The following is a 24,395-nucleotide window of genomic DNA, read 5'->3' on the forward strand; positions in this document are numbered from 1 at the left end:
CGGTTTCTGCACTCGTGATTTCACATAATCGGGGTTTTTTTCTGGGGAGGGGGAAAATTTAAAAAAACATATTTTTTACCTCCCTGCTGCCTTCCCGGCCTTACCTGGTGGTCTAGAGGGCTTTCGGGGCAGGAGCGATCTTCCTACGCTCCTGTCCCGTGCAGATCGCCATGAGGAAATGGCTGTAGGGAGTTCCCGTCGTAGTCTCGAGAGACTACGGGAACTCACAGCAGCCATTTCCTCATGGTGATCTGCATGGGGCAGGGGCGTAGGAAGATCGCTCCTGTCCCGAAAGCCCTCTAGACCACTAGGTAAGGCCGGGAAGGCGGCAGGGAGGTGGGGGTGGGTCGGAGCCGGATAATCGCGGTTTTTCGCCATTCGCGGTCCGGCTCTGCCCGTATCCCCCGCGAATAACGAGGGAGAAGTGTATATTACAGATACTGGTGTTAGATCCCTAGTATGTGTTGAGTTAGGATAAAATGTGTACCAGAAACCCAAAGCAAAAGTGAACTTGTGTTGTAATTATGCCAAATTGTAACCTGTTAACTGTATATTATCTACTAGTATTTTAACCCGTTACATTAATGGGTGCTAGAATATATGTCTGTCTGTCTTTATTTCCGTCTCTCTCTCTCTGTCCTGCTGTCTTTCTTTCTGTCTGTCTCTCTCCCTGGCCCCCTTTGTCTGTCTGTGTCTCTCCCTGTCCCTGTGTCTTTCTTCTTTTCTTTCTGTCTCCCTTCCACCCGCTGGTGATAGAATATATGTCTGTCTTTCTTTCTGTTTCTCTCCCTACCCTTGTCTTTTTCTTTCTGTCTCTCTTCCTCCCGCTGTCTTTCTTTCTGTCTCTCTCCCTCCCTGGTCCCCTTTGTCTGTCTGTCTTTCTGTGTCTCTCCCTGTCCCTGTGTCTTTCTTCTTTTCTTTCTGTCTCCCTTCCTCCCGCTGGTGGTAGAATATATGTCTGATTTCTTTCTTTATCTCTCCCTACCCCCGTCTTTTTCTTTCTGTCTCTCTTCCTCCCGCTGTCTTTCTTTCTGTCTCTCTCCCTCCCTGGTTCCCTTTGTCTGTCTGTCTTTCTGTCTCTCTCTCTCCCTGCCCCTGTGTCTTTTTTCCTATCTCCTTCCCTACTTCCCTGTGTAGCAGCCGCAACATTCCCTCTCCCTCCATTTACCACAAGAGGAGCCTGCATGGACCTAACAGCCCGAGCCCCCAGCAGTGTAACTTCCCGGCGGCTCCTCTCATGATCGCCGCCTTCTCCGACACAGGAGCGGCTCGTGAGAGGAGCCGCTGCAGCGTCGTTGAAATTAAAAAAGAAACTTCGGCCCGGCTCCATGCTCAGCCGCCGCGGCCTGCAGCCACCACGGCCGACATCCGCCTTGAAGAGAGAAAGAGAGATTCACGTGCATGCGCACTCCCACCTGCGGTGCCCTACAGCGCACAGAAAACGGAACACGCAGAAATAAAAGAATTATTTTGTGGACCGGCATCGGTCCGCAGACCAGTGGTTGAAGAACACTGGGCTAAGTCGTGGGCCAGACCCCGCCCATCTCTACCCAAACTCCACCCCAGACCCTGCCCCCCCCCATAGTCCTAATTGTAACACTATTTTTTTCCATTCATATATACACACAATATAATCTTATTAACAACGCATCGATCGCACCGCGGACCGGCAGTTGAAGAACACAGTTTTGGGCCTGATGCACATGCTGGCCCTGTGGACCGGCAGGAAATTTCTGTGGACCGGTGGTTGAAGAACACTGTGTTAACCCATCCTGTGCTCTTTGGGGAGGACGGGATAGAAAAGGAATGAAATAAATGTGCTTGGAGGTGTCTTTAAATTTAAAAAGGGGGTAAAATATTAATTTTAAAAGAAATATGAAGAGCTTGTTGATGCTGTTTGAACAATTTTATCCTTCTTCGGTGCTTCTCAGCTCTCACCTTGCCAGTCAGGTTTTTGGGATCTGCACAATGACTACGCATGAATCAATTTGCATATAGCCAGGATCCATTATATGCAAATCTATCTCATGCATAGTCCTGACAGTTTGCTTTGCTTTCTTGGTGCTGTTTAAAAAAAAAAAAGTTCTTGCATAAATTAAAAAAACAACAACAAATGTACCCACTTTTCCTACTGATTAAAATATGCATTGATGGCTGTTCCAAGGTATTGTTTTGCTTCGATGCAGCTGCTGTTTGCTTTGCACCTCCCCCTCCCCCCCCCCTCTGAACTACTGCCCTAGGCGACTGCCTAATCTTGCCTAATGGTTGGGCTAGCCCTGAAATTCCTGCTTTCTACAGCTATTTTTCAGCTGTAAGAATTAAGGCGATTTTTATAGCTTCAGAGAGCTATTTAGAAATGTTAAAACAATTGACACCCCCTACTAACACTCTAAACTTCTGTCCTGCATTTTGGTATTTTTGACTGTTGTTTTTTTTTTTGTGGGGAGGGGGAATTAGAGGTCTTAGGTATTGCCCTCCCGAAAGGCTGCAACCACTTGCTGTACAGAATCTGAAATGTAAGAAAACTCAAGTCGGGCTATAGGGCTGCTTTGCGGGGAGGGGACGAGGGATTAAGGAACGGGAAGGTGTGCATTATTTCTCGCTCGCCACGTGCTGACTCCAGCAGGTTTCGGAGGCGCACCTGATCCGGCCCTGGAACTCGTCTCCTCCGGTACGGAGCAGGTTCCTCGCTTCCCCCGCCGGAGGGAGGATGCGGCAGCTCGCCTAGGCTGACGCCTTCAGCCGACACGAGGAGGCGTGTCTAAGCGCCCGGCCGCTAGAGGAAAGAAGAGTCCGTATAAAAATCCGGCTAGTCCCCGATCGCCGCGCAGAAGATGAGAGGGCGGGCAGGAGAGTGCCCCGGGGACTCCAATGCACGCACAAGCTCCAATATGCTGCGGCTCCGAGACGTCTAGACGGATTTTAAACACGCTGCCTGCACCGGAGAGCTCTTGCCTTTCCTTATGAAGAAGACAAAAGTGAGTAGCTGGGAAATCCTGCCCTGCTGGGGCGATTCACCGCACAGGGACGTGCCTGGAAAGCCTTTGCGGTTTCCAGGGCTCTTGCCGGACCCGGGAAGCGTTTGCAATTAATGGTTGCACGCTCGCTAATGCGCGCTTTAGAAAGCTTAATTGATTTCAGTGCTCCAGGAAAAAAAAAAGGAAGGTGCTATAAGCCGGTTATAGCACACAGGTCATGCAATAAAAATGCTGCAAGGTCTAGAGAGCTCAGAGGTGGCCTTTTTTATTACCTGATTGCAGCAGATCATGGAACTGATTTCCAGAACTGGGGGGTTCAAGGTTCCCACTTCACTTGTTCAGCAATCATTCACTGACAAATAACTGGGGGTGGTGGTGGGGGGGGGGGGTTACTTAACCTTTTTTATCGGTTGTAATCCCGTCTGTTATGCCAGTGGTCTTGCAGCTCCTGCAAGGGAAAAAACAGAAGGGCTGCTGGCACAGAAATTAAGGAGATGCCAGGGAGCAATATAAATAGAGATCGTCTCCTAGTGACCTAGTCCTACTGGGTCTTGTTGAAGGGTTTCCTGACTGCTTTCTTTAGATGTCATTTTATTGAGAAGAAGAAAAAAATCAATGCAGGCTGAAGTAGAAGGGAAGAAATCCATAAGGGGGGGGGGGGAATAAACTATTTGCAATCAAAAAGATCGCAGGCAGGTGTCGTCATGAGTTTGCTGCTGAAATGTTGAGGATACTTAATTAATTTTTTTTATCATTTATATTCCGCATATCCTACAGTTCTGCGTGGATTACTAATTATTCAGGTACTCAAAACATTATTCCCTAACTGTCCCAGTGGGCTCCCACTCTTATCTAATGTAGCTGGGGCAATGGGGGTTAAGTGACTTGCCCAGGGTCACAAGGAGCGGTGCGGGATTTGAACCCACGACCTCAGGGTGCCAGGGCTGCAACTCTAACCACTGCACCCCACCCACGATAGCCCGGTTGCGACGTCTTCCTTCCTGCTTGGCGTCTGGGGTTGAGCTGGGTACTTGGGCACCACCAGTATTGAACAAACTCTTTTCACTGTCCAGGGGGAGGTAACCTTTGCCATATAAAAAAAAAAAAAAAAGTTGGCTGTGATATCCAAGAAGGCATTCTGCAGTAACGTTAAATGTTGAAATATTAGAAAGTGTATAGCTTCCTTGTTCTTGGCATGTGGGTGCCAAGAGCTGGCTGCATGCAAGAGCTGTAATGTTTCTGCATCCAAGAAAGCAGTGTTGCTCGAGTCGGTCCAGGAATGCCCCCTTGCCAGTCAGGTTTTCGGGATATCCACAATGAATAGGCACAAGATTGGGTGCATGCATGGCCTCCATTATATGCAGGGGTTTTTTTTCATGCATATTTCTTGTGGATAGCCTGGAAAACCTGACTGGCAAGGGGGCACTCCAGGACCGACTTGAGAAACACTGCTTTCTTGGAGGCAGAAACATTATAGCTTATGCAAGCATGCAACCAGCTCTTGGCACCCACTTGCTAAAAACAAGGAAGTCTTGACTTGAGAACCACTGCCAGGATGCTGGCGTTTGGGGGGTTGTAACCCCCCTCATTATACTGGAAACTTAACTTTTTCCCTGTTTTTTAGGGAAAAGGTTATGTTTTTTAGGGAAAAGGTTTTCAGTATAATGTGGGGGTTACACCCCCCCCCCCAACATGGCAGCGTGAGGCAGCGCGATCCCTATTAAGTAGAGTGGGGGGGATCCCCCACCCCATCAAAACCCTTTGAAATATGGGGTTTCTTTGGCGCGATCAAGCCCTGCGCTCAGTTGTCTGCGCTGGGTTGTTGGTGCGCCTTTGTCCTCGCGCACTTTTGACCCGTCCCCATTTTCCTTAGGTTGCCAGAACTTACCATGAAGGCTGTGATGTTATTTATTTCAGAAATAATACAGGTTTGGGTCTGGGGATGCGCACTTTACCAGATCACATCCTTTCTCTTTTGGTCAGTGTTGCAAGGCTGCCGATTCGGATCCCTGGAAGAGAAAGGGTTAACAATGGTTTTAAAGCAAGGAAGGAATTCAACCCTTGGAGAATTAATCTGCCTGAAAATGCTGTGGTTTTCTTGTGAATCTCATTTGGATGATTATCTGTATTTCCCCCCCCTGTCCCCCCCCCCACCCCGCCAGTTATCCTTTATTTAAAGCTGCAGTATACCTGCAGGACAGCTGTCATTTGTAACGCATGCCATTTGCTGAAAAGAGTATGCAGTATTGTACATAGTGGACACTTTATTCTTACAGTGCATGCCATATGCACATATTGCATATTCCTTCCTGATAGCACATACATGCATGTATGGTTTGTGCATGCATGTATTATCAGGAAAGAGAGTGCACTGTGTGTAAATAATATGCAGTTATTGACTTTAAATATTTTGTCTGCTCATATCTAGAAGGTAGGTGGCCTTTGGCTGCTGTAAAAAGAGGTGATTTTTAAAGCCATTTAGAGCTGGCCTGTCTGAAAAACACTTTTACCAGGTGTATACTTGTGCTAATTTAACAAAACTAAACAACAACAAAAAAAAAAACCCACCAAACCCAGCTGCAAATCTTTACAACAAAAGTACCTGCCTGTTTGGAAATTGCTTCCTGACTGAAATAATTGGGCAAAGGCTCTGATGCTTGGAGTCGCTGCCAGTCCTAAAAAGCCTGTGGCATCATTGGCGCGTTAAGTTTTTTTAATTCGTGCTGAAAAGCTACATTCATCGACAGTTGTCAAATGACCTTCATAGTTCCACTTTTGGAAAAGTCAAAGCAGCACTGCATTCCTGCCACACTATTAACAGTAGTGGGGGTGGGGAGGGGGGGGAAATGTACTTTTATAATAAGAAAAGCAAAAAGAAACTGATTTTAGGGAATATCCGGCCCACAGTTAGAAATGTTGAAATTGTAAAAAAAAAAAAATTAAAAAAAAGACTTTCTCCAGTATAATATGATTTAATTTTCACATTACACATTCTCTAGCAACAATGTAACCATTACACGACAATGTATTGTAACATTATGACAATGTAATGTAACCTTCCCTACATGGGCCTTTTGCCTTGTAGAAACATAGAAAATAGAACATGTTGACAGAAAAGGGCCAAGGCCCATCTAGTCTGCCCACACTAATGGCCCACCCCCTAACCAGTGTTCCCTCTAAGCTGCGCTGGCGTGCGCTGGCGCACAAAATATTGCCTCGCAGCGCACAATGTCACGTCACAGCGCACGGCGTACGGAGATGGCAGGCCGCGGCGAGAGGAGAATCGGGCGAGTTGGCGCTGGCGCCCGATATTTTTAGCGCACGGGGAAAAAATTTTGCTCACACCACCCGCCCGCTTAGAGGGAGCACTGCCCCTAACTACCTCCAAGAAAAGAGATCCCACATGCCAATCCCATCTTTTCTTAAAATCTGGCACGCTGCTGGCCTCAATTACCTGTTGTGGAAGATTATTCCAGCGATCAACCACCCTTTCGGTGAAGAAATATTTTCTGGTGTCGCCATTAAATTTTCCACCCCTGATTTTCAACGGATGCCCTCTTGTTGCCGTGGGTCCTTTAAGGAAAAAGAGATCCTCTTCCACCTCGTTACGGCCTGTGACATATTTGAACGTCTCAATCATGTCTCCCCTCTCTCTGCGTTCCTCGAGTGAGTACAGCTGCAACTTACCCAGTCATTCCTCATACGGGAGATCCTTGAGTCCTGAGACCATCCTGGTGGCCATTCGCTGAACCGACTCAATTCTCCGCACATCTTTTTGATAATGCGCCCTCCAGAATTGTACACAGTATTCCAGATGGGGTCTCACCATGGATCCGTACATCGCCTTGAACCTGCACTGGATAAGTGCGATTTCTGATTAGATAATTGCGTTTCACATCTCTGTCAGGAATATGTCCATGTAGCCTGTTTGATTTCATCAATAACATCCCCAAAATGTATTTTAGCCTGTTAATAAAGGCCAGTGCATGTTTTGGAAAGTTTGCAGTGTTTTATCTTTGGTGTCCATTTGTGAGTCTTAGAAAGTCAGTTACAGCCGCAATTAAGGCAGACGCTCACTAACAGCTATTGCAGTTGCATTATGGTTTGTGAGCACTAATTCGCACGTTAAGAATATAAGAACAGCCATAGTGGGTCAGGCCAGTGGTGCATCTAGCCCGGTATCCTGTTTCCAACAGTGGGCAAACCAGATCACAAATGCTTGGCAGAAACCCAAAGAGTAGCAACATTCCAGAATTGAGATTGTGATGTCATAATGCCTCATTCCACCAATGCCTCAAAGCCATCCTCGTCAGTGATGTCACAATAACTTGACTGTCCTATACTTAGCTCACATGAGAATAACCATACTAGGTCAGACCAATGGTGCATCTGGCCCAGTCTACTGTTTCCAACAGTGGCTAATCCAGGTTACAGTACCTAGCAGAAACCCAAATAGCAACATTCCATGCTACTGATCCCTGGCAAGCAGTGTCTCAATAGCAAACTACTTTTCCTCCAGAAACTTATCCAAACTTTTTTTTTAACCCTTTATTTGGCATTGTTGCTCAGAAGCAACATGTGTCTTCTATGGCTCTTATAGGAGATCTGCATCTCCAAATGCCTGTTACTTGGCAATGGTATTCTCGTTGAACATCAGGTTACATAAAGCAGCAGTTTCACCATCTGCCAATTAAAGAGTTAAACCCAGCTACGTTAACCACTGTAACCATCTTCTCTTGCAACAAGTTCCAAACCTTAACGATTCTTGGAGTAAAAAAAAAATATATATATATATATACATACATACAGTGGTACCTTGGAATCCGAACGCCCCATAACTCGAACTACTTGGAATCTGAACTAATTTGTAGAGCAAATTTTGCCCCGGAATCAGAACGCTGCTTTGGAATCCGAACGCACGCCCTGGACAATGAGGAAAAAAAGACTGAAAAATTTAACTTGCCAAGCACCCCTCTTCACATGCATTCGGGGACCGGTCCCGGTCCCTCCCCTGTGATCCCTGCCATCTCTACCACCCTCCCCAGCCCGGCGTTATCTCCCCCTACTTCCACGATACGGTACCACTCACTCAAACTCCTTCTTCCATCCTACTTTCATGCTCATGTCTGAAGTCAGCCGCCCCCGGCGCCCCGCCCCCTCTAACTTCTTTCTCAGCCACGTTCACTTCTGCTGTAAACAGGAGATGCGTCGGGTGCGTGCACATGCAGGAGGAGGCGAGTTGTGGGGGCGGCCACTAAAAAGGGAAGAAGTAGCGTCAGGTGCGATAATACGCAGAAGGGGGCGAGTTTATGAATGAAAGATGCTGGATGGTGGCTGGAGCTTTGGACTCATTCATTGTCAAGGTTCATTTTATCTTTCTTTTACTGTACAGTATTTGAGAGTGTTCTGAATTACAAAAAAAAATCCAGTGTATTTAGTGTTAAAATTATTTGAAAATCTGTGTTTGTGGGACCGAGGAACGGATTAATCCCGTTTCTATTATTTTCAATGGGAAAAATTGTCTTGGAATTTGAATGTTTTGAAACTAGAGCGGGGTTCTGGAATGGATTAAGTTCGGATTCCAAGGAATCGCTGTACAGTGGTACCTCTGTTTACGAGTGCAAGACGAGCAAAACATTTGCAAAATCGGGGCCTCGGAAACCGAGCGCGCCTCGATTTGCGAGCGCTCCCCCCGCTAACCGGCACCCCCCCCCCCCCCCCGCCGCCATTGGGCACCCGCCCCCCCCCCCGCCGCGACCTGAGGTCCCCCAACCCATCCGAACCCTCTTCTTATTTCAGTGTAGCCTCCGCACCGGCACCGGCATGACCTACCGGTGCCCGAAGATCTGCCTCCTGTGCTGGGCCTTGAGCATGTGCGCATGCTCAAGGCCTGAGAGTTCAAAGCGAGTTTCCATTATTTCCTATGGGGAAACTCGCTTTGATAAACGAGCATTTTGGATTACGAGCATGCTCTTGGAACGGATTATGCTCGTAATCCAAGGTACCACTGTATATATATTTCCTCCTGAGGTTGTGAGTTTGATCCCAGCCTTCTGCCTGTGACTCTGGGCAGGTCACCTTAACTCTTCATTGCCCTAGATACTAGAGCCTGCCGGGAGAGAATGGGAAAATATTTAAGAGTATTCAGTGTATTGTAAACCACTTTGGGTGTCTTCGTGATAAAAGCTGTTAATAAAGCCATAGAAATAAAAGTACACTTATCCCTCCGTAGTCGCTGTGATAGGAGATTAACAGACCTGCGAATACGTGTTAGTTAAAGAGGGGGTATATTTGATATAAAGCATATATTTTTAATAATGAGATACAGTAGAAATCCTGTATATGCAAGTGAGACACGTATCCATGATGATTTTGATACCTAAAGGACAACTACTTTAGCCAATAAAACAACATAGAAGAGACAGTTGGCTAGTCCCCCTCCCCCCCAAAAAAAAAAAAAAAATCAAGGACTCGTTAGGAAGAACACAATAGGATATAAATAGACCAAGGGCTGAAGCCAAGAAAACTAGACTCTGAGGAAGATAATACTTCAAAGATAAACATAAAACACGATACAGATACATGTATATAGATTATATTTAGTTGAATAGGCCAGACTCCTTAGGAGGTGTGTAAATATTGTGTACTTAGCTGCAAAAGGAAACCTAATATTAGATGTGAATATACATTAGGTAGGACGATTGATTTGGTAGGGACATATACATATAAATAGGATGATCGATGTGCCTGTGACATAAGTAGGATAATTGATTATGCCATAATTAAGCCGGTATTAATAACTCTGAATTGTAACACCGCGCAGAAGCTCTTTGTAACTGAATTGTAACACCTCCACAGAAGCTCATGTATTGTACCACCTTTTACCGAAGCTCATGCAAACCGCTCTGAATTGTCTCCCCAGTCATTGGTAGCGATATAGAAGCTCACAATAAAGTTTCAAGTTTATTCACAGCTTGATATACCGACCATCACAAGTATCTGGTCGGTTTACAATAATAGAAATTAAAAAGATATTTAAAATTGCATAAGTAAAACAATAACTTACTTATACTTATCTCTTGGGCTTCGGAACACTGACCATAAGTGTGTAGTAAAATCTTGTACGCTCTGGCCTTGTGACATGAGATGAGCCTTCATTTCCAATTAGAGCCTTGCAAAACTCAAAACTATTGTATCTAGGCTTGTGCAGACATTTTAAAAATTGCTTAATGCACACTGGACATTTTTCAAAGTTAGATAAATTAATCAGAATATATTTTTTTATATGTTGTGCTCAAACTGTTAGGCTCTTCATATCCAGCAACCCTAACTGTTATCCATGAGAACTATCATGGCTTAAAAGAGAGAAACGGTTATAAGGCCTCTTGGAGAGTGAAAAGTGTCTGGCTTACATCCTGCACCGTGAGGATGAGATGTCAATAATTCAGCCATGGATATACAGTTAGGAGTACACTTTATTGGTAGTGGCACTGCAAAGACTTGACAACTCGACACTGACAGTGTTTCGGAATCAATACCTTTGTCACCGTACATGAAGAAGGACACGGTACTACTCGAAAGAGTCCAGAGAAGAGCGACTAAAATGGTTAAGGAGCTGGAGGAGTTGTCGTATAGTGAGAGATTAGAGAAACTGGGCCTCTTCTTCCTTGAAAATAGGAGACTGAGAGGGGACATGATCGAAACGTTCAAGATAATGAAGGGAATAGACTTGGTAGATAGATAGGTTGTTCACCTTCTCCAAGATAGAGAGAACGAGAGGGCACTCTCTAAAGTTGAAATGGGATAGATTCCGTATAAACGTAAGGAAGTTCTTCTTCACCCAGAGAGTGGTAAAAAACTGAAACGCTCTTCCGGAGACAAAGTTAGACAAGTTCCTGGTGAACCAGAATGTACGCAGGTAAGGCTAGTCTCAGTTAGGGCACTGGTCTTTGACCTAAGGGCTGCCGCGTGAGTGGACTGCTGGGCACGATGGACTACTGGTCTGACCCAGCAGCAACAGTTCTTATGTTCTCAAAGGATCATTTCTCTATTGCGCAGGTAAATGTTTGAATCAAGCAGAACCAAAAACTTGCTCTCCCTTACTCATGACCACTAGCATTGCTTTGGACACCAGTTTTTGGCTGGGCTCATTTCAGACATTTACCTGCGCTTAATGCGCTAGTCATGCGATAGCGAAATCATCCCTCGAGACTCGCGCCAAAGGTATTGATTCTGAAGCACTGTCAGTGTCGAGGTCTTCGCAGCGCTACTACCAATAAAGTGTACTTTGAACTTTGTACCCATGACTGAATTATTGATATCTTATCCTCACGACTCCTCCATTGTGCCGTGCGTCTGTCGCCATCGAGGCCTTTTTGGGTTTTCTCTTCAGTGCATACTACACCATCATAAGCAATACCAAATGGTCAATGTCTTTCCATCAGAGCAACAGAAGTTCGGATGTACCATTTTGTAGTTTAATCCAAATAACTTAAACCCCCCCCCAAAAAACCCCAAAAAAAACAAAAACAAAAAAACAACACAAGTGAGTGATCTACAGGATAGAAACCAAATAATGTATACAATAAAAATGACCCAACATGGCTGTGTTTCAGCAAAACAAAAATGCCTTCCTCAGGGGTTTTATAGGGTCCTTGTCTGTCTTAAAATATAAAAACATAAAAGTTACCAAAAAAATACAAGTAGGTTACAAAGAAACTGCACAGCACACAAACTTCTAATGCAGGCAGGTGTTTAAGACAGCCAAGGACCTCATAAGACCCCTGAGGAAGGCATTTTCATTTTGCCGAAACACGACCCATATTGGGTCATTTGTATTTTATACAGTATTTGGTTTTTATCTTGTGGGCCACTTGTGACTGTATACGCCCTTTGTGGATTTGTTTTTAAGATTATTGTTAAGTTTTTTGGACGCTTTATTAAACTACAAAACTGGTACATTCGATCTTTTTATTCTATAATCGTTTTGTTTCCTCTGTGGAACCTTTTGGCGCTATTTGGATTTTGTTGCATTGTCTTTCTAGATCATTTAGAGATCGTGGAATGTCGTTAAACCAGTTCACTGGCTGGGTCTGGTAAAAGGTTCTGAACCTTGCACTTCTGTGTCTGCTGGCGGATGCTTTCTGCAGTGAAACAAGTCTTTTTTTTTTTTTTTTAAATGTTGTAAAACAATCCGTTAAGGCTGTTCAATTGAAAGTAGAGAGGAGAGAATGCTGTCAGGAGTTTTTGGAAACTTTCACGATAGAGCCAGCCTTGCTGTTTCCTAATGAAGGAAAATTGTGAACGTTTCTGAAGACCTTGTTCTTTAGGGCATAAGGATAGCATGAAGAGCTGGAGTGGATAAAGAAATTGGTGGCAAGGCCCTAATCAAATATACAGATCTCCTAATGCAGATAAATGTGAAAATAAGTAATAGACGGTGCAGTGAGGGAAGAAGACTTAAGAATAAGATTAAAGAGGGAGCCTTGGGGCCACAGAAGAGTTGATGAGACCAGGCTTTGCTTCTGTTTCAAACATAGCAATCTGCATTGAGCCTCGTGTGGAAACAAAGGTTACCTCGGCTTGAGTGCTATGACTCCCTCATTTGCCAGCTGTGTCAAAAGATGGCATCATGCTATTTTCCTGCGGTTGTACGACTGAATTCAGAAATTGTTTTTTTGCCGAGTCATGCTGCACCAGTGCTCCCAGCAGATAGCCGAGACCCGTAGTCGGCCTTTTCCAAAGTGCAGTGTCATTCCATTATCACGTGGACTAAAGACGGTTCATAAAAATACCCATGCGTCCTCCAGCTGTACCCAGAATCCTTTGCATAAAAAACTGAAACGCATCCGTGGTGCAAAAACTCATTAAATATTGTATAAATAAATATTTCTTAGTATGATATAAATAAATAATTTTTAGTGAAGGAGAGAACTTCAGTAATTTCAGCAGTACCCCACTGCTCGGACAACTGCATACAGGGAAAAAAAATCCCCGATAAGCAAATGCTGCATTTATCTCATAAACGTTCTCTCCCTATTTCATGCCCCCCCCCCTTTTTTTTTCTCATGAAAATTACGTGTCAATAAAACAAAACCAAAATACAAAACTAATGTGTCTATTTTCTCCTTGATTTTGCTCTGTGGCCATTCTCTATGAAAGTAGCCCTACAAAAACTGGCCGTTCAAACGGGAACGTAAATGCTCAGTGTCTGCTAGTGTCCGTTATTTACGCCAAAGAACTTATCTGAATGTTGGCTTGTCGTTAATAAGTCCAACGAGCAACTCGTTTCGAAAATCTGCTTCAGGAACTGTTTGAAAGCTCATGCACAGCGTCTGGATGAAAATCCTCAAATATGAAAAAGGGCTCCTTTTAAAAAAAAAAAATTTAAGGCTTCTACTAAACTGCGCTAGTGGTTTTAGTGCCGGGAGCCGCTCTGAATGACCCGCGCATCTCCTGAAGCTCATAAGAACTCTGAGTGTCAGGAGCAGCGTGGGCCATTCAGCGCAGTTTAGTAGATGAGGGGGTTAGTGTGGTATATATATTTTATTTATTTACCACTTATATCCTAAGTGGTTTTACATTCAGGTACTTTATCATATTTCCCTATCTGTCCCGGTGGGTTCAAACTCTTTATCTAGTGCACCTGGGGCAATTAAGTGATTTGCCCAGGGTCCCAAGGAGCAATGAGGGATTTGAACCCATAGCATCAGGTTGTTGAGGCTGTAGCTCTAACCCCTGTGCCACACACTCCCCACATATATATAGGAGGTTGTTTCTTTAGTGTTTGCTAATTACCCCTGTAAAGGATTTTATGGAGCAAAGTATACACTGGAGTTCACACACGGATTGTTCTTTGATGTTTGCTCTTTCATAGGCTACGGGGTTGGGTTTTTTTTTTTTTTTTTTTACTGTTTTCTTATTTGAAGTTTTACTTGATCCCTTATCGACCTGGGACCCCTGATGAAGGCGTGTTAACCGAAACACGGACCGTGTCGGGTCCCTAGGTTTGTTTTTAAGGTGGAATTATTAACCGCACTCAATTAGTTTATACAAATAAATTTAGCCAGCATCATTGTACGTGTCTCTGCAGTTTCCCTTGTTTTTTGCAAAGTATATTGTACCATTTCTAAGAGCTGATTGGGTCCCAGATGGGGATTGCCTGCCTTGAGGTAGCAATGTGAGCAAATGTAGGTCCTGAATGAAGAAACTATTGGCCTTGGTGAAATTTTCGATATTTAGCAAAGTAATGGTGGTGTTCCTTTGTGCTCTTGACGATCTGTAATGTTCTAAACCAGGGGTGTCCAACCTTTTGGCTTCCCTGGGCCGCATTGGTTGAAAAAAATGTTTCTGGGGCCACACAAATGCGCAAACATTTCAGCAAGACAGAGGAGGGAGCCGGCAAGATGGTAAACACCCGGGGGCAGCAGAGGAAAACACTGCATCGCCCTCGACCGGGGCCACACAAAATCCTTCACGGGGCCGCAGGTTGGACACCCCTGTTCTAAATCGTCTCTCCAAGAAGCCTTTTTTCCTCTGTTGCTGAGCCGCTGCCCTAGAGTTCAGATTTAGTCCACTGCAACTTAAGAAGTGCTTCAGGCAGGAGAATGACACAAGGTCAAGCTACATTACCCTCCTTTTATATAAAAAGTTTCCATGAGGCGATGTTTTCCGTATCCCGAAAACAAAAGGCTGTGTTTTCTTGAAGAGAATATTTTTTTTTTTTTTTAAAGGTAATTTATCTTAATTATAGCAAAGTTCTTAGCGTGCAGTTGTACTCATTAAGGTGTATAACTTGACTCTGTTCCTTTAACCTTTTCACAGATTTTACTGTTGGCTCAGAACATGAGGTCAAAAGCACTTTTTCCTTAAATGCATAACATAATCCTCAGTGTGCTGCTCTGAAAATATTTATGCCTTTAGAAACAGAATAGAAAAGAGGAGGGCATTTGGAATTAACAATTATAAGACATTTTAGATTGGAGGTTACCGATTTGAAATCACACTTCCATTTCTGGTTTTCACAAACAATGCAGTTCAAATGACCTTGTGTTTTGCATTTATTTATTTATCTTTATCATTCTCCCAGGGGAGCTCAGAAATGATTTACATAAATTTATTCAGCTACTCAAGCATTTTTCCCCTGTCTGCCCTGGTGGGTTCACATCTATTGTGTCTGGGACAATGGGAGGATTAAGTAACTTGCCCAGGCTTACAGGGAACAGTATGGGTTTGAACGCACAACCTCCAGGGTGCTGCTGAGGCTGTAGCTTTAACCACTGCATCACACTCTTCCCCCCCCCCCCCCCCCTTTAACCACTGTGCTACACTTTCCCCCAACGCATGTAACATTTGTCAACCTGAATATCTGTCAAATACATTGTCAAGATATCTACCAGCCAAACCTTTGTGTTCCTTGCAATGGGATCTGTTTGGACTTCAGGCTTAAAATTAATTAAATTGTCATCTACAAGAAACAGGGCTTTCTCTTATCTGGTCCAGCTCTTTGGAATTCATTATTAAGCAGCTTTCATGGCAATTGCTCTTATTTAACTCTTTGTAAGATGATTAGATCTATCTTATTTCAGCAGTATTTTATGTAATTGCTATTTTAAGGGCTGCTTGATTTATGATCTCCAGTTGTAAACTGGTTTTTATTTGTTTGTTAGAAGCTTTTGGTTTTGTATTTGTCTTTTACTGATTTAATATTTTTTTTTCTTGTGACTTGTTTATATTGTAAACTGCTTAATACCTGGTTATCAATGATTTGTATGTCAAATTAATCAGTCCAATCCAAATTGCATTTTAAATGGTATTTACCATGATAAGGATAAGCAGGACATGAAACCATTACAAAAAAATTGGACATATAGTATTTTTTTAAAAACGTGCATGGAAAAAGTTTACTGTGCTTCGAAAATTAATGCCTGAGCTATTTTGTGCATGTACAGTGCTGCTTTTTTCCAAGCTCCTCCCCTCTCTTACAATGTGAACAAGGAATGTTAGATGCTCTGACCCAGTGTCCTGTGCAAAGACAGGAAGATTGCTATATGAGTTCTGTGTTTCTTGTTTCCACACCCTCCTCTTCATACCTCTACTCCTTCCGTGCTCTCATTATCCCAGGACAAGCAGGCAGCATATTCTTAACACATGGGTGACGTCACCGACGGAGCCCTCGGTACGGACCTTTTTAACTAGAAGTTTCTAGTTGGCCGCACCGCGCGTGCGCGAGTGCCTTCCCGCCCGACGGAGGAGTGCGTGGTCCCCAGTTTCTTCGTTTCCGCGGAGCGAAGAAGACGCGTGTATTTTTTCAACGGCCGTTGAAATCACTTTTTCGCCTTCCCGCTCGCGTTTTTTTCCCAATTTTTTCTCTTCTTACCTTCGGGTTTATTTTTTCTTTGATTTGCAAAAAAAAAAAAAAAAAAAACTTTCATTTTTTCCTTTTCCTTTCGTTTTTGCCCCGGCGGGGCCTGTTGCCATTATACAGGCCTCGGACTTCGATTTTGCGGAGGCTATCTTCCCCTTCATGCCCCCGCAGGTCGGTTTTAAGAAGTGCCAGCGGTGTGCACGCCCGATCTCCGTTTCTGACCCACACAATTGGTGTTTGCAGTGTCTGGGTCCGGAGCATCGGGCAGACTCCTGCACCCGCTGTGCCACTCTGCAAAAACGAACACTTAAAAACCGAAGAATCCAACAAACTCTTCTCTTCGGCACCGAGTCGGCGATGGACTCCTCACCTTCAACGGCGGTACCTCCAAAATCGGCACCGTCGACCTCGACACCGACCGACCCCGCATCGGCGCCGCTGGCGCCAGGTAAGCCGGCTAAGAAGCCTTCCTCTTCCCTCGAGCGCCCTCCAGCTACGGTGGCGACACCGTCCCTACCGGCATCGCACCGGTCCCGCAAACGCTCCGCCCCGATATCGGTGAGTGCCTCGTCATCGGCCTCCTCATCGCCGGGGCGTGGAGCGGCATCCAAGGAACCGAAGAAAAAGAAAGCGGTTCCGATGCCACCCCTAGATGACCGTATCTCGGTCATTCTAAAAGCTCAGCTTCAGGAACAGTTGAAGAAACAACTTGAACAACTGTTACCCTCTATCCTGGCACCGCTCCTTCCGGTACCAGACCGGCCCGAGCCCCGCACCGAGCCCCCGGTGTCCACTCCTTCGGTACCGGTAAACACCTCTATGCCGATCCTTTCGGCTCAACACCTTCACGCCGATCCGGTGGTTCATTCTCAGACCAATGTGGATCCTCCTCGGCACCAGGCGGTACGGCATTCTTCTCGGGACCGAGAACGACGCCGATCGTCCTCCCCTGGTACCGTTTCAGTGCGCTCTGGTAAGTCTTTGTCCAAGACTCGCCACACCGCGCCCTCCACCCCGGTGTCTCGACATGCACCAGAGGTCAGAGACCCTGATTTGTGGGAGGAGACTCCCCTCGGTACCGAGGAGGATCCCTCCTCATCTGATGAGGAACCATCGGCACCCGATGCCACCTCTAAACCAGAGCAGTCCTCATTCACTAAATTTCTGAGAGAAATGTCTGCTGCCCTGTCCCTTCCACTAGAATCTGACTCGAAAAAGTCTCAAGCCTTTCTAGAGGCTTTAGACTTTGAGCAACCTCCTAAGGAGTTCCTCAAGCTTCCCGTACATGACATCCTACGGGAAACGTTCTACAAGAACTTGGAATCTCCCCTCACGGTACCGGGAGCCCCCCGTAAGCTGGACAACCTTTACCGGGTCATCCCTATACCTGGATTTGACAAATCTCAATTGCCCCATGAGTCCCTTTTAGTGGAATCCACTTTGAAAAAGACTCAGGGCTCCAGTGTCTATGCCTCTACCCCTCCTGGCAGAGAAGGTAAGACCATGGACAAATTTGGCAAGAGGCTTTACCAAAATGCCATGCTGGCCAACAGGGCAAACAACTACTCCTTCCATTTTTCTTTCTACCTAAAACACTTGGTCCAACAACTGTCTGCCCTTCAGAAGTACCTTCCTGAGCGCAAGGTCCCGCTATTCCAACAACACATCTCTAGTCTTCTCCAGATGCGAAAATACATGGTCCGCTCAATATACGACTCCTTCGAGCTCACCTCTCGGGCCTCTGCCATGGCTGTAGCCATGCGTCGACTAGCCTGGCTCAGAGTCTCCGACCTGGACATCAACCACCAGGATCGTTTGGCCAACGCCCCCTCTCTCGGGGATGAACTCTTTGGAGAGTCCCTGGATTCCACCACCCAGAAACTCTCGGCCCATGAGACCAGGTGGGACACCTTGATCAAGCCAAAAAAGAAGGCTCCGCCTGCTCGACCCTATCGGCCTCAATCATCTTACCAGCGGAGGTTCTCAGCCAGGCCACTCAATCCGCCTCCCCAACAATCTCGGCGACCTCGTCAACAGCAGCACCATGCCCAGGCTCGATCTCGGGCCACTCAACCCTCTAAGCCGCCTCAGCCTGCTAAACAGTCTCAGCCCTTTTGACTCTTCTCTCCAGGGCATAGCCAGTCATCCTCCCTCACTGCCTCTTCCACAGCCTATCGGGGGTCGTCTCACCATTTTCTCCAGCCGTTGGGAAGTCATCACGTCGGACCAGTGGGTCCTCAACATCATCCGCCACGGCTACTCTCTCAACTTCCAGACTCTTCCACCAGACAACCTTCCCGTAGAGTCTGCTTCACACTCATCTCAAACCCCCCTCCTCCTGAGGGAAGTTCAATCCCTTCTCCTTCTCAATGCCATCGAAGAAGTACCTCCAGATCAAAGGGGCCAGGGATTCTACTCCCGCTACTTCCTGGTTCCCAAAAAGACGGGAGACCTCCGTCCCATTCTCGATCTCAGGAACCTCAACAAGTGTCTGGTCAAGGAGAAGTTCAGAATGCTCTCCCTTGCCACGCTTTACCCCCTCCTCTCTCAACACGACTGGCTATGTTCCCTGGACCTCAAAGAGGCCTACACTCACATCTCCATCAATCAGAGTTCTCGCCGCTACCTGCGGTTCCAGGTACTGCACCACCACTATCAGTACAAGGTGCTACCGTTCGGCCTCGCCTCCTCACCCAGGGTCTTCACCAAGTGCCTTATAGTGGTAGCGGCCTTCCTCAGGTCTCACAACCTCCAGGTGTTCCCCTACTTGGACGATTGGTTGGTGAAAGCACCTTCATCTCAACTCGCGCTACAAGCTACTCATCACACCATCTCTCTCCTCCACCTCCTGGGGTTCGAGATCAACTACCCCAAGTCGCATCTGCTTCCCACCCAGCGACTTCAATTCATTGGAGCAATTCTGGACACCACGCTCATGAGGGCTTTTCTCCCCTCCGACCGTCAGAGGACCCTCCTCCATCTCTGCCGTCAGGTGCTCATGCATCCCTCCATTCCTGCCCGACAGATGATGGTCCTCCTGGGTCACATGGCCTCGACGGTGCATGTCCTTCCTCTGGCACGTCTCCACCTTCGTACGCCTCAGTGGACTCTCGCCACCCAATGGTCACAGACTACGGATCTTCTTTCTCATCCCATCTCTGTGACATCATCTCTTCAGCAATCTCTCCAATGGTGGTTGAACTCCTCAAATCTTTCCAGGGGTCTACTCTTTCATCTGCCCCCCCACTCTATGATCATCACCACAGATGCGTCCCCCTACGCGTGGGGAGCTCACCTGGGAGATCTACGCACCCAGGGACTTTGGACCCCACAGGAGCGTCGTCATCACATCAATTTCCTGGAACTCAGAGCCATGTTCTACGCCCTCAAGGCTTTCCAACATCTTCTCTGCCCTCAAGTCCTCCTCCTGTGCACAGACAATCAAGTCGCCATGTACTACATAAACAAGCAAGGCGGCACCGGATCTCGCCCCCTTTGTTTGGAGGCTCTGCGCATCTGGACCTGGGCCACGGACCGCAATCTCTTTCTCAGGGCGGTCTATATCCAGGGCGAACAGAACTCTCTGGCCGACAATCTCAGCCGCATCCTTCAACCTCACGAGTGGACGTTGGACCCTCCGACTCTGCTATCCATCTTTGCTCGATGGGGCACTCCGCAGGTGGACCTCTTTGCAGCACCTCACAATCATCAGCTGCCCCAATTCTGTTCCAGACTCTTCTCCCCTCACCGTCTGGCTCCGGATGCATTCCTGCTCGATTGGAGGGATCGATTCCTGTATGCCTTCCCTCCACTTCCTCTGATGTTGCGGACCTTGTCCAAACTCCGCAAGGATCACGCCACCATGATTCTTATCGCACCTCGGTGGCCTCGCCAACACTGGTTCTCACTCCTGCTCCAACTCAGCTCCAGGGAACCCATTCTACTTCCTGTGTTTCCTACTCTACTTACGCAGCAGCATCAGTCTCTACTGCATCCCAATCTGTCTTCGCTCCACCTGACAGCTTGGTTTCTCTCGGGCTGACCTCTCCGGAGAATCTATCTCAACCGGTCCGCCTCATTTTGGACGCCTCCAGGAAACCGGCCACTCTCCAATGTTACCATCAGAAGTGGACCAGATTCTCCTCGTGGTGTCTCCGGCATCGTCAGGAACCCACCTCCTTAGCGGTGGAAACAGTCTTGGAATATTTGCTCTCTCTGTCCAATGCTGGCCTCAAAACTACCTCCATCAGAGTCCACCTCAGTGCCATCACTGCGTTTCATGAGCCTATTCTCGGAAAACCCCTCACGGCTCATCCTCTGGTTTCCAGATTTATGAGAGGGCTCTTCAATATCAAACCGCCTCTCAAGCCTCCTCCTGTCGTCTGGGACCTGAATGTGGTTCTCTCAGCCCTCATGAAACCTCCGTTTGAGCCTCTTGCCACTACTTCGCTCAGGCTTCTTACCTGGAAGGTGCTTTTCCTAATTGCCATCACCTCTGCCAGGAGGGTTAGCGAACTGCATGCACTGGTTGCCGACCCACCTTTCACTGTTTTTCACCATGACAAGGTTGTTCTGCGTACCCACCCTAAATTCCTTCCCAAGGTGGTCTCAGCTTTTCACCTCAACCAGTCCATTGTGCTGCCCGTCTTCTTCCCTAAGCCTCACTCGCATCCTGGGGAACAGGCGTTGCACACGCTCGATTGTAAGCGTGCCCTTGCTTACTATCTTGATCGTACCAGAGCTCACCGAACAGCCCCTCAGCTCTTTTTGTCTTTCGACCCCAACCGTTTGGGTCGTTCTGTCTCCAAACGGACACTTTCAAATTGGCTTGCTGCCTGTATTGCTTTCTGCTACGCTCGGGCCGGTCTCTCACTGGAAGGAACTGTCACGGCCCACAGAGTCCGAGCTATGGCTGCTTCTGTAGCTTTCCTCCGCTCCACGCCCATCGAGGAAATCTGCAAGGCGGCCACTTGGTCCTCAGTTCACACATTCACTACTCACTACTGTCTGGATGCATTCTCCAGACGGGATGGACACTTCGGCCAATCTGTGTTACAAAATTTATTTTCCTAATGGCCAACCATCCCACCTCCCTCTTTGTTAGCTTGGAGGTCACCCATGTGTTAAGAATATGCTGCCTGCTTGTCCTGGGATAAAGCACAGTTACTTACCGTAACAGGTGTTATCCAGGGACAGCAGGCAGATATTCTTACGTCCCACCCACCTCCCCGGGTTGGCTTCTTAGCTGGCTTATACTAACTGGGGACCACGCACTCCTCCGTCGGGCGGGAAGGCACTCGCGCACGCGCGGTGCGGCCAACTAGAAACTTCTAGTTAAAAAGGTCCGTACCGAGGGCTCCGTCGGTGACGTCACCCATGTGTTAAGAATATCTGCCTGCTGTCCCTGGATAACACCTGTTACGGTAAGTAACTGTGCTTTCTTCCCCCCCCCCCATACCTCTTAAAAATCTTCACCAGTGCGAGTTGCTTTGGAAGCATGCTCCTCACGTTAGCATTGGATTTTCATCTGATGTCACTTCCTGACCCCGTGACCCGGAAGTGATTCAGAGGGGAAACCACGCTGGCACGAGCAACAGGCAGACGTTGCTTGCATTGGTGAAGATAATACAGAGGTGTGGGGCAGAGAGGTGCCAGCACCCCCACCGACTCGGAGCCTGGGTGGTCTGCACCCCCTGCACTCCCCTTACTATGCTAGTGCTTGTTCCATCTAGTGTTTCCATTTATATTCTTTGGCCTCTGTAAAGATCTAGGTCGGCTCCCTCTGTGCAAAATGTTCTAGTCTCTGTGCTAGGGTTGACATAAAGAATGACTGTGTGAGAAGTGAAAAAAAATAAACATATGACCATATGCATGAGATGAATGGTGTGCTTATGAGGAGGAGTGGTGAGCTAAGAAGGGTGTGCTCATGTATGTGACGAAGAATGATGCCATGGAAGTCATGCTGAAAACAGGGTGCCCAATGATAAGGTCCAAAAGGAGGAGAAAAAGGCTTGAGTGGAAGAAGCAGGGAGACCTGGAAGCACTGACTAGCAATACTAGATAGGGCTGACCCAACTATTAGGCATGATTAGGTGATTGCCTAGGGCAGCATCTCAGGGGTGGGGGGAGGGAGGGAGCAGCTGCTGTCAAAGTAGAACATTAAATCGAAACAACCACACAAACTGAAAGAATTGCTTAAAAACCAAAGGTCCATCAAGCCCAGTATCATATTTCTAACAGTGGCCAACCCAGGTTCCAAGTACCTGGCAGAAACCCAAAGAGTAGCAACGTTCCAGAGCTGAGATTGTGATGTCATAATGCCTCATTCCACCAGTGCCTAAGAGCCAACCTCATCAGTGATGTCACAAGGGCTTGATTGTCCTATACTTAAGAGTTGTCATTCTGGGACAGACCAAAGGTCCATTAAGCAGACACTGAATGCTCTGCGCTGCTCCGAAGTTCGTAGGAACTCTGCGACCATCGAAGCAGAGTATTCAGCGCACTGGCCAGTGCTAAAAACCTTTTCTACGCTTTTGTAAGTAGGGTATACTCAAGAACAATAAATAAGGAATTACAATGCCAGATATCAAGAATTTTTTTTTTTTTTTTTTAACAATTTACAACCTAAACACTTCTTATTTCTCCTAAATCATTTCTTGTATTAATGTATTTAATCAGGAAGATGAGATATTAGTACTGTTTTGTATGTGTGCTTTTACTATGACCAGTGGAATATAAATTTCAATCAACATTATTGCTCACTAATGCTGTAATAAATTTCATGCTATAAAAATGTTATTTAACATTGTAAACATGACTTATTGATTTACACAAATGGACAACATTTTTAAATATCCTGACAAGGTATAAAAATCTCTTAAAATACTGCAGTAGTAATACCTGAAATTCTTGTAAAATGTGTCATGTTGGAAGGTAGGGGAGAAAATGTTAGCATTCCGGTTTCCAGTTTTAAATCTCGCTTATCATGCCCAAGATTACAAAAGCAGCAGTAGGATTTGAACCCTGGCTTCTCTGGTTCTGAGATAACAAACAAAAACAAGGCAATAAACCATAAACCAAAACAAGTGGGGATGGAATTGTACACATCAACCAGAGATAATGTAAAAAAAAATATATATATATATATATATAATAGTTAAAAACAGTCTATGTTGTAATGAAGAGTCTATATAACAAAATCAGATTAGACTCAATCAGACCCAAAACATAGTATGTTGTAATTGACGGTCTTTTGCAGAATCATATAAGATCTTACCAGAGCTATGCCTGTTCGCGACAAGCGCACATACGGGCAAGGTTCTTAAGAGCGTTTTAGCAGTTCAGTGGCACTTCCTGTTTCTTCAGCTATACTGTAGTTGTTTTTTATTGATTCATCACAACCATCATCTATTGGATGCTTCATGTGCCCCTGAAGCAGAGTTTTGAGCCAAAACATGGACCATGTCTGGTCTGATTGAGTCTAGACCAGGCATGTCAAACTCTGGCCCGTGGTGTAAAAAAATTTGGCCCGCCATACAATTTCAAATTCGCACTTAAGCTGGCCCGCCACATCAACTGTAAGTTCATTCAGCTTCCCGGTCTCACATTAAAACAGCCTGCAGGGGATCAATCGTCTGCTGTAGCGATCCTAGCAGGCTGCCATAGCCTCAGCAGCACGTTCCCTCTGCCGCGGTCCCGTACATCAGAAGAGGGGCAAGACCGCAGGGGATCACTCATCTGCTGTAGTGACCCTAGCAGGCTGCCATAGCCTCAGCAGCACGTTCCCTCTGCCGCGGTCCCGTACATCAGAAGAGGGGCAGGACCACAGGGGATCACTCGTCTGCTGTAGTGATCCTAACAGGCTGCCATAGCCTCAGCAGCACATTCCCTCTGTCGCGGTCCTGTACATCAGAAGAGGGGCAGGACCGCAGCAGAGGGAACGTGCTGCGGAGGCCGACAGCAGCCTGATAGGATCACTACAGCTGACAGGCAATCCTCTGCAGGCTGCTTTATCGTGAGACCTGGAAGCTGGGATGGAGGCAGGGAAGGAA

General features: G+C 46.5%; 1 protein-coding gene across 1 annotated transcript in view; it reads left to right on the forward strand.

Moving 5' to 3' along the window:
* The first annotated feature begins 2,554 nt into the window (after positions 1–2,554).
* The window catches only part of KITLG (KIT ligand), a 161,913-nt gene continuing 140,072 nt past the window's right edge, over positions 2,555–24,395 (forward strand). The window contains exon 1 of the mRNA XM_033952639.1: positions 2,555–2,978. Within this exon, the coding sequence (XP_033808530.1) occupies positions 2,964–2,978 (15 nt within the window). The 5' untranslated portion in view covers positions 2,555–2,963. The remainder of the gene's footprint in view (positions 2,979–24,395) is intronic.

The sequence above is a fragment of the Geotrypetes seraphini genome, chromosome 7, assembly GCF_902459505.1.
Source record: "Geotrypetes seraphini chromosome 7, aGeoSer1.1, whole genome shotgun sequence".
Classification (NCBI taxonomy): Eukaryota; Metazoa; Chordata; class Amphibia; order Gymnophiona; family Dermophiidae; genus Geotrypetes; species Geotrypetes seraphini.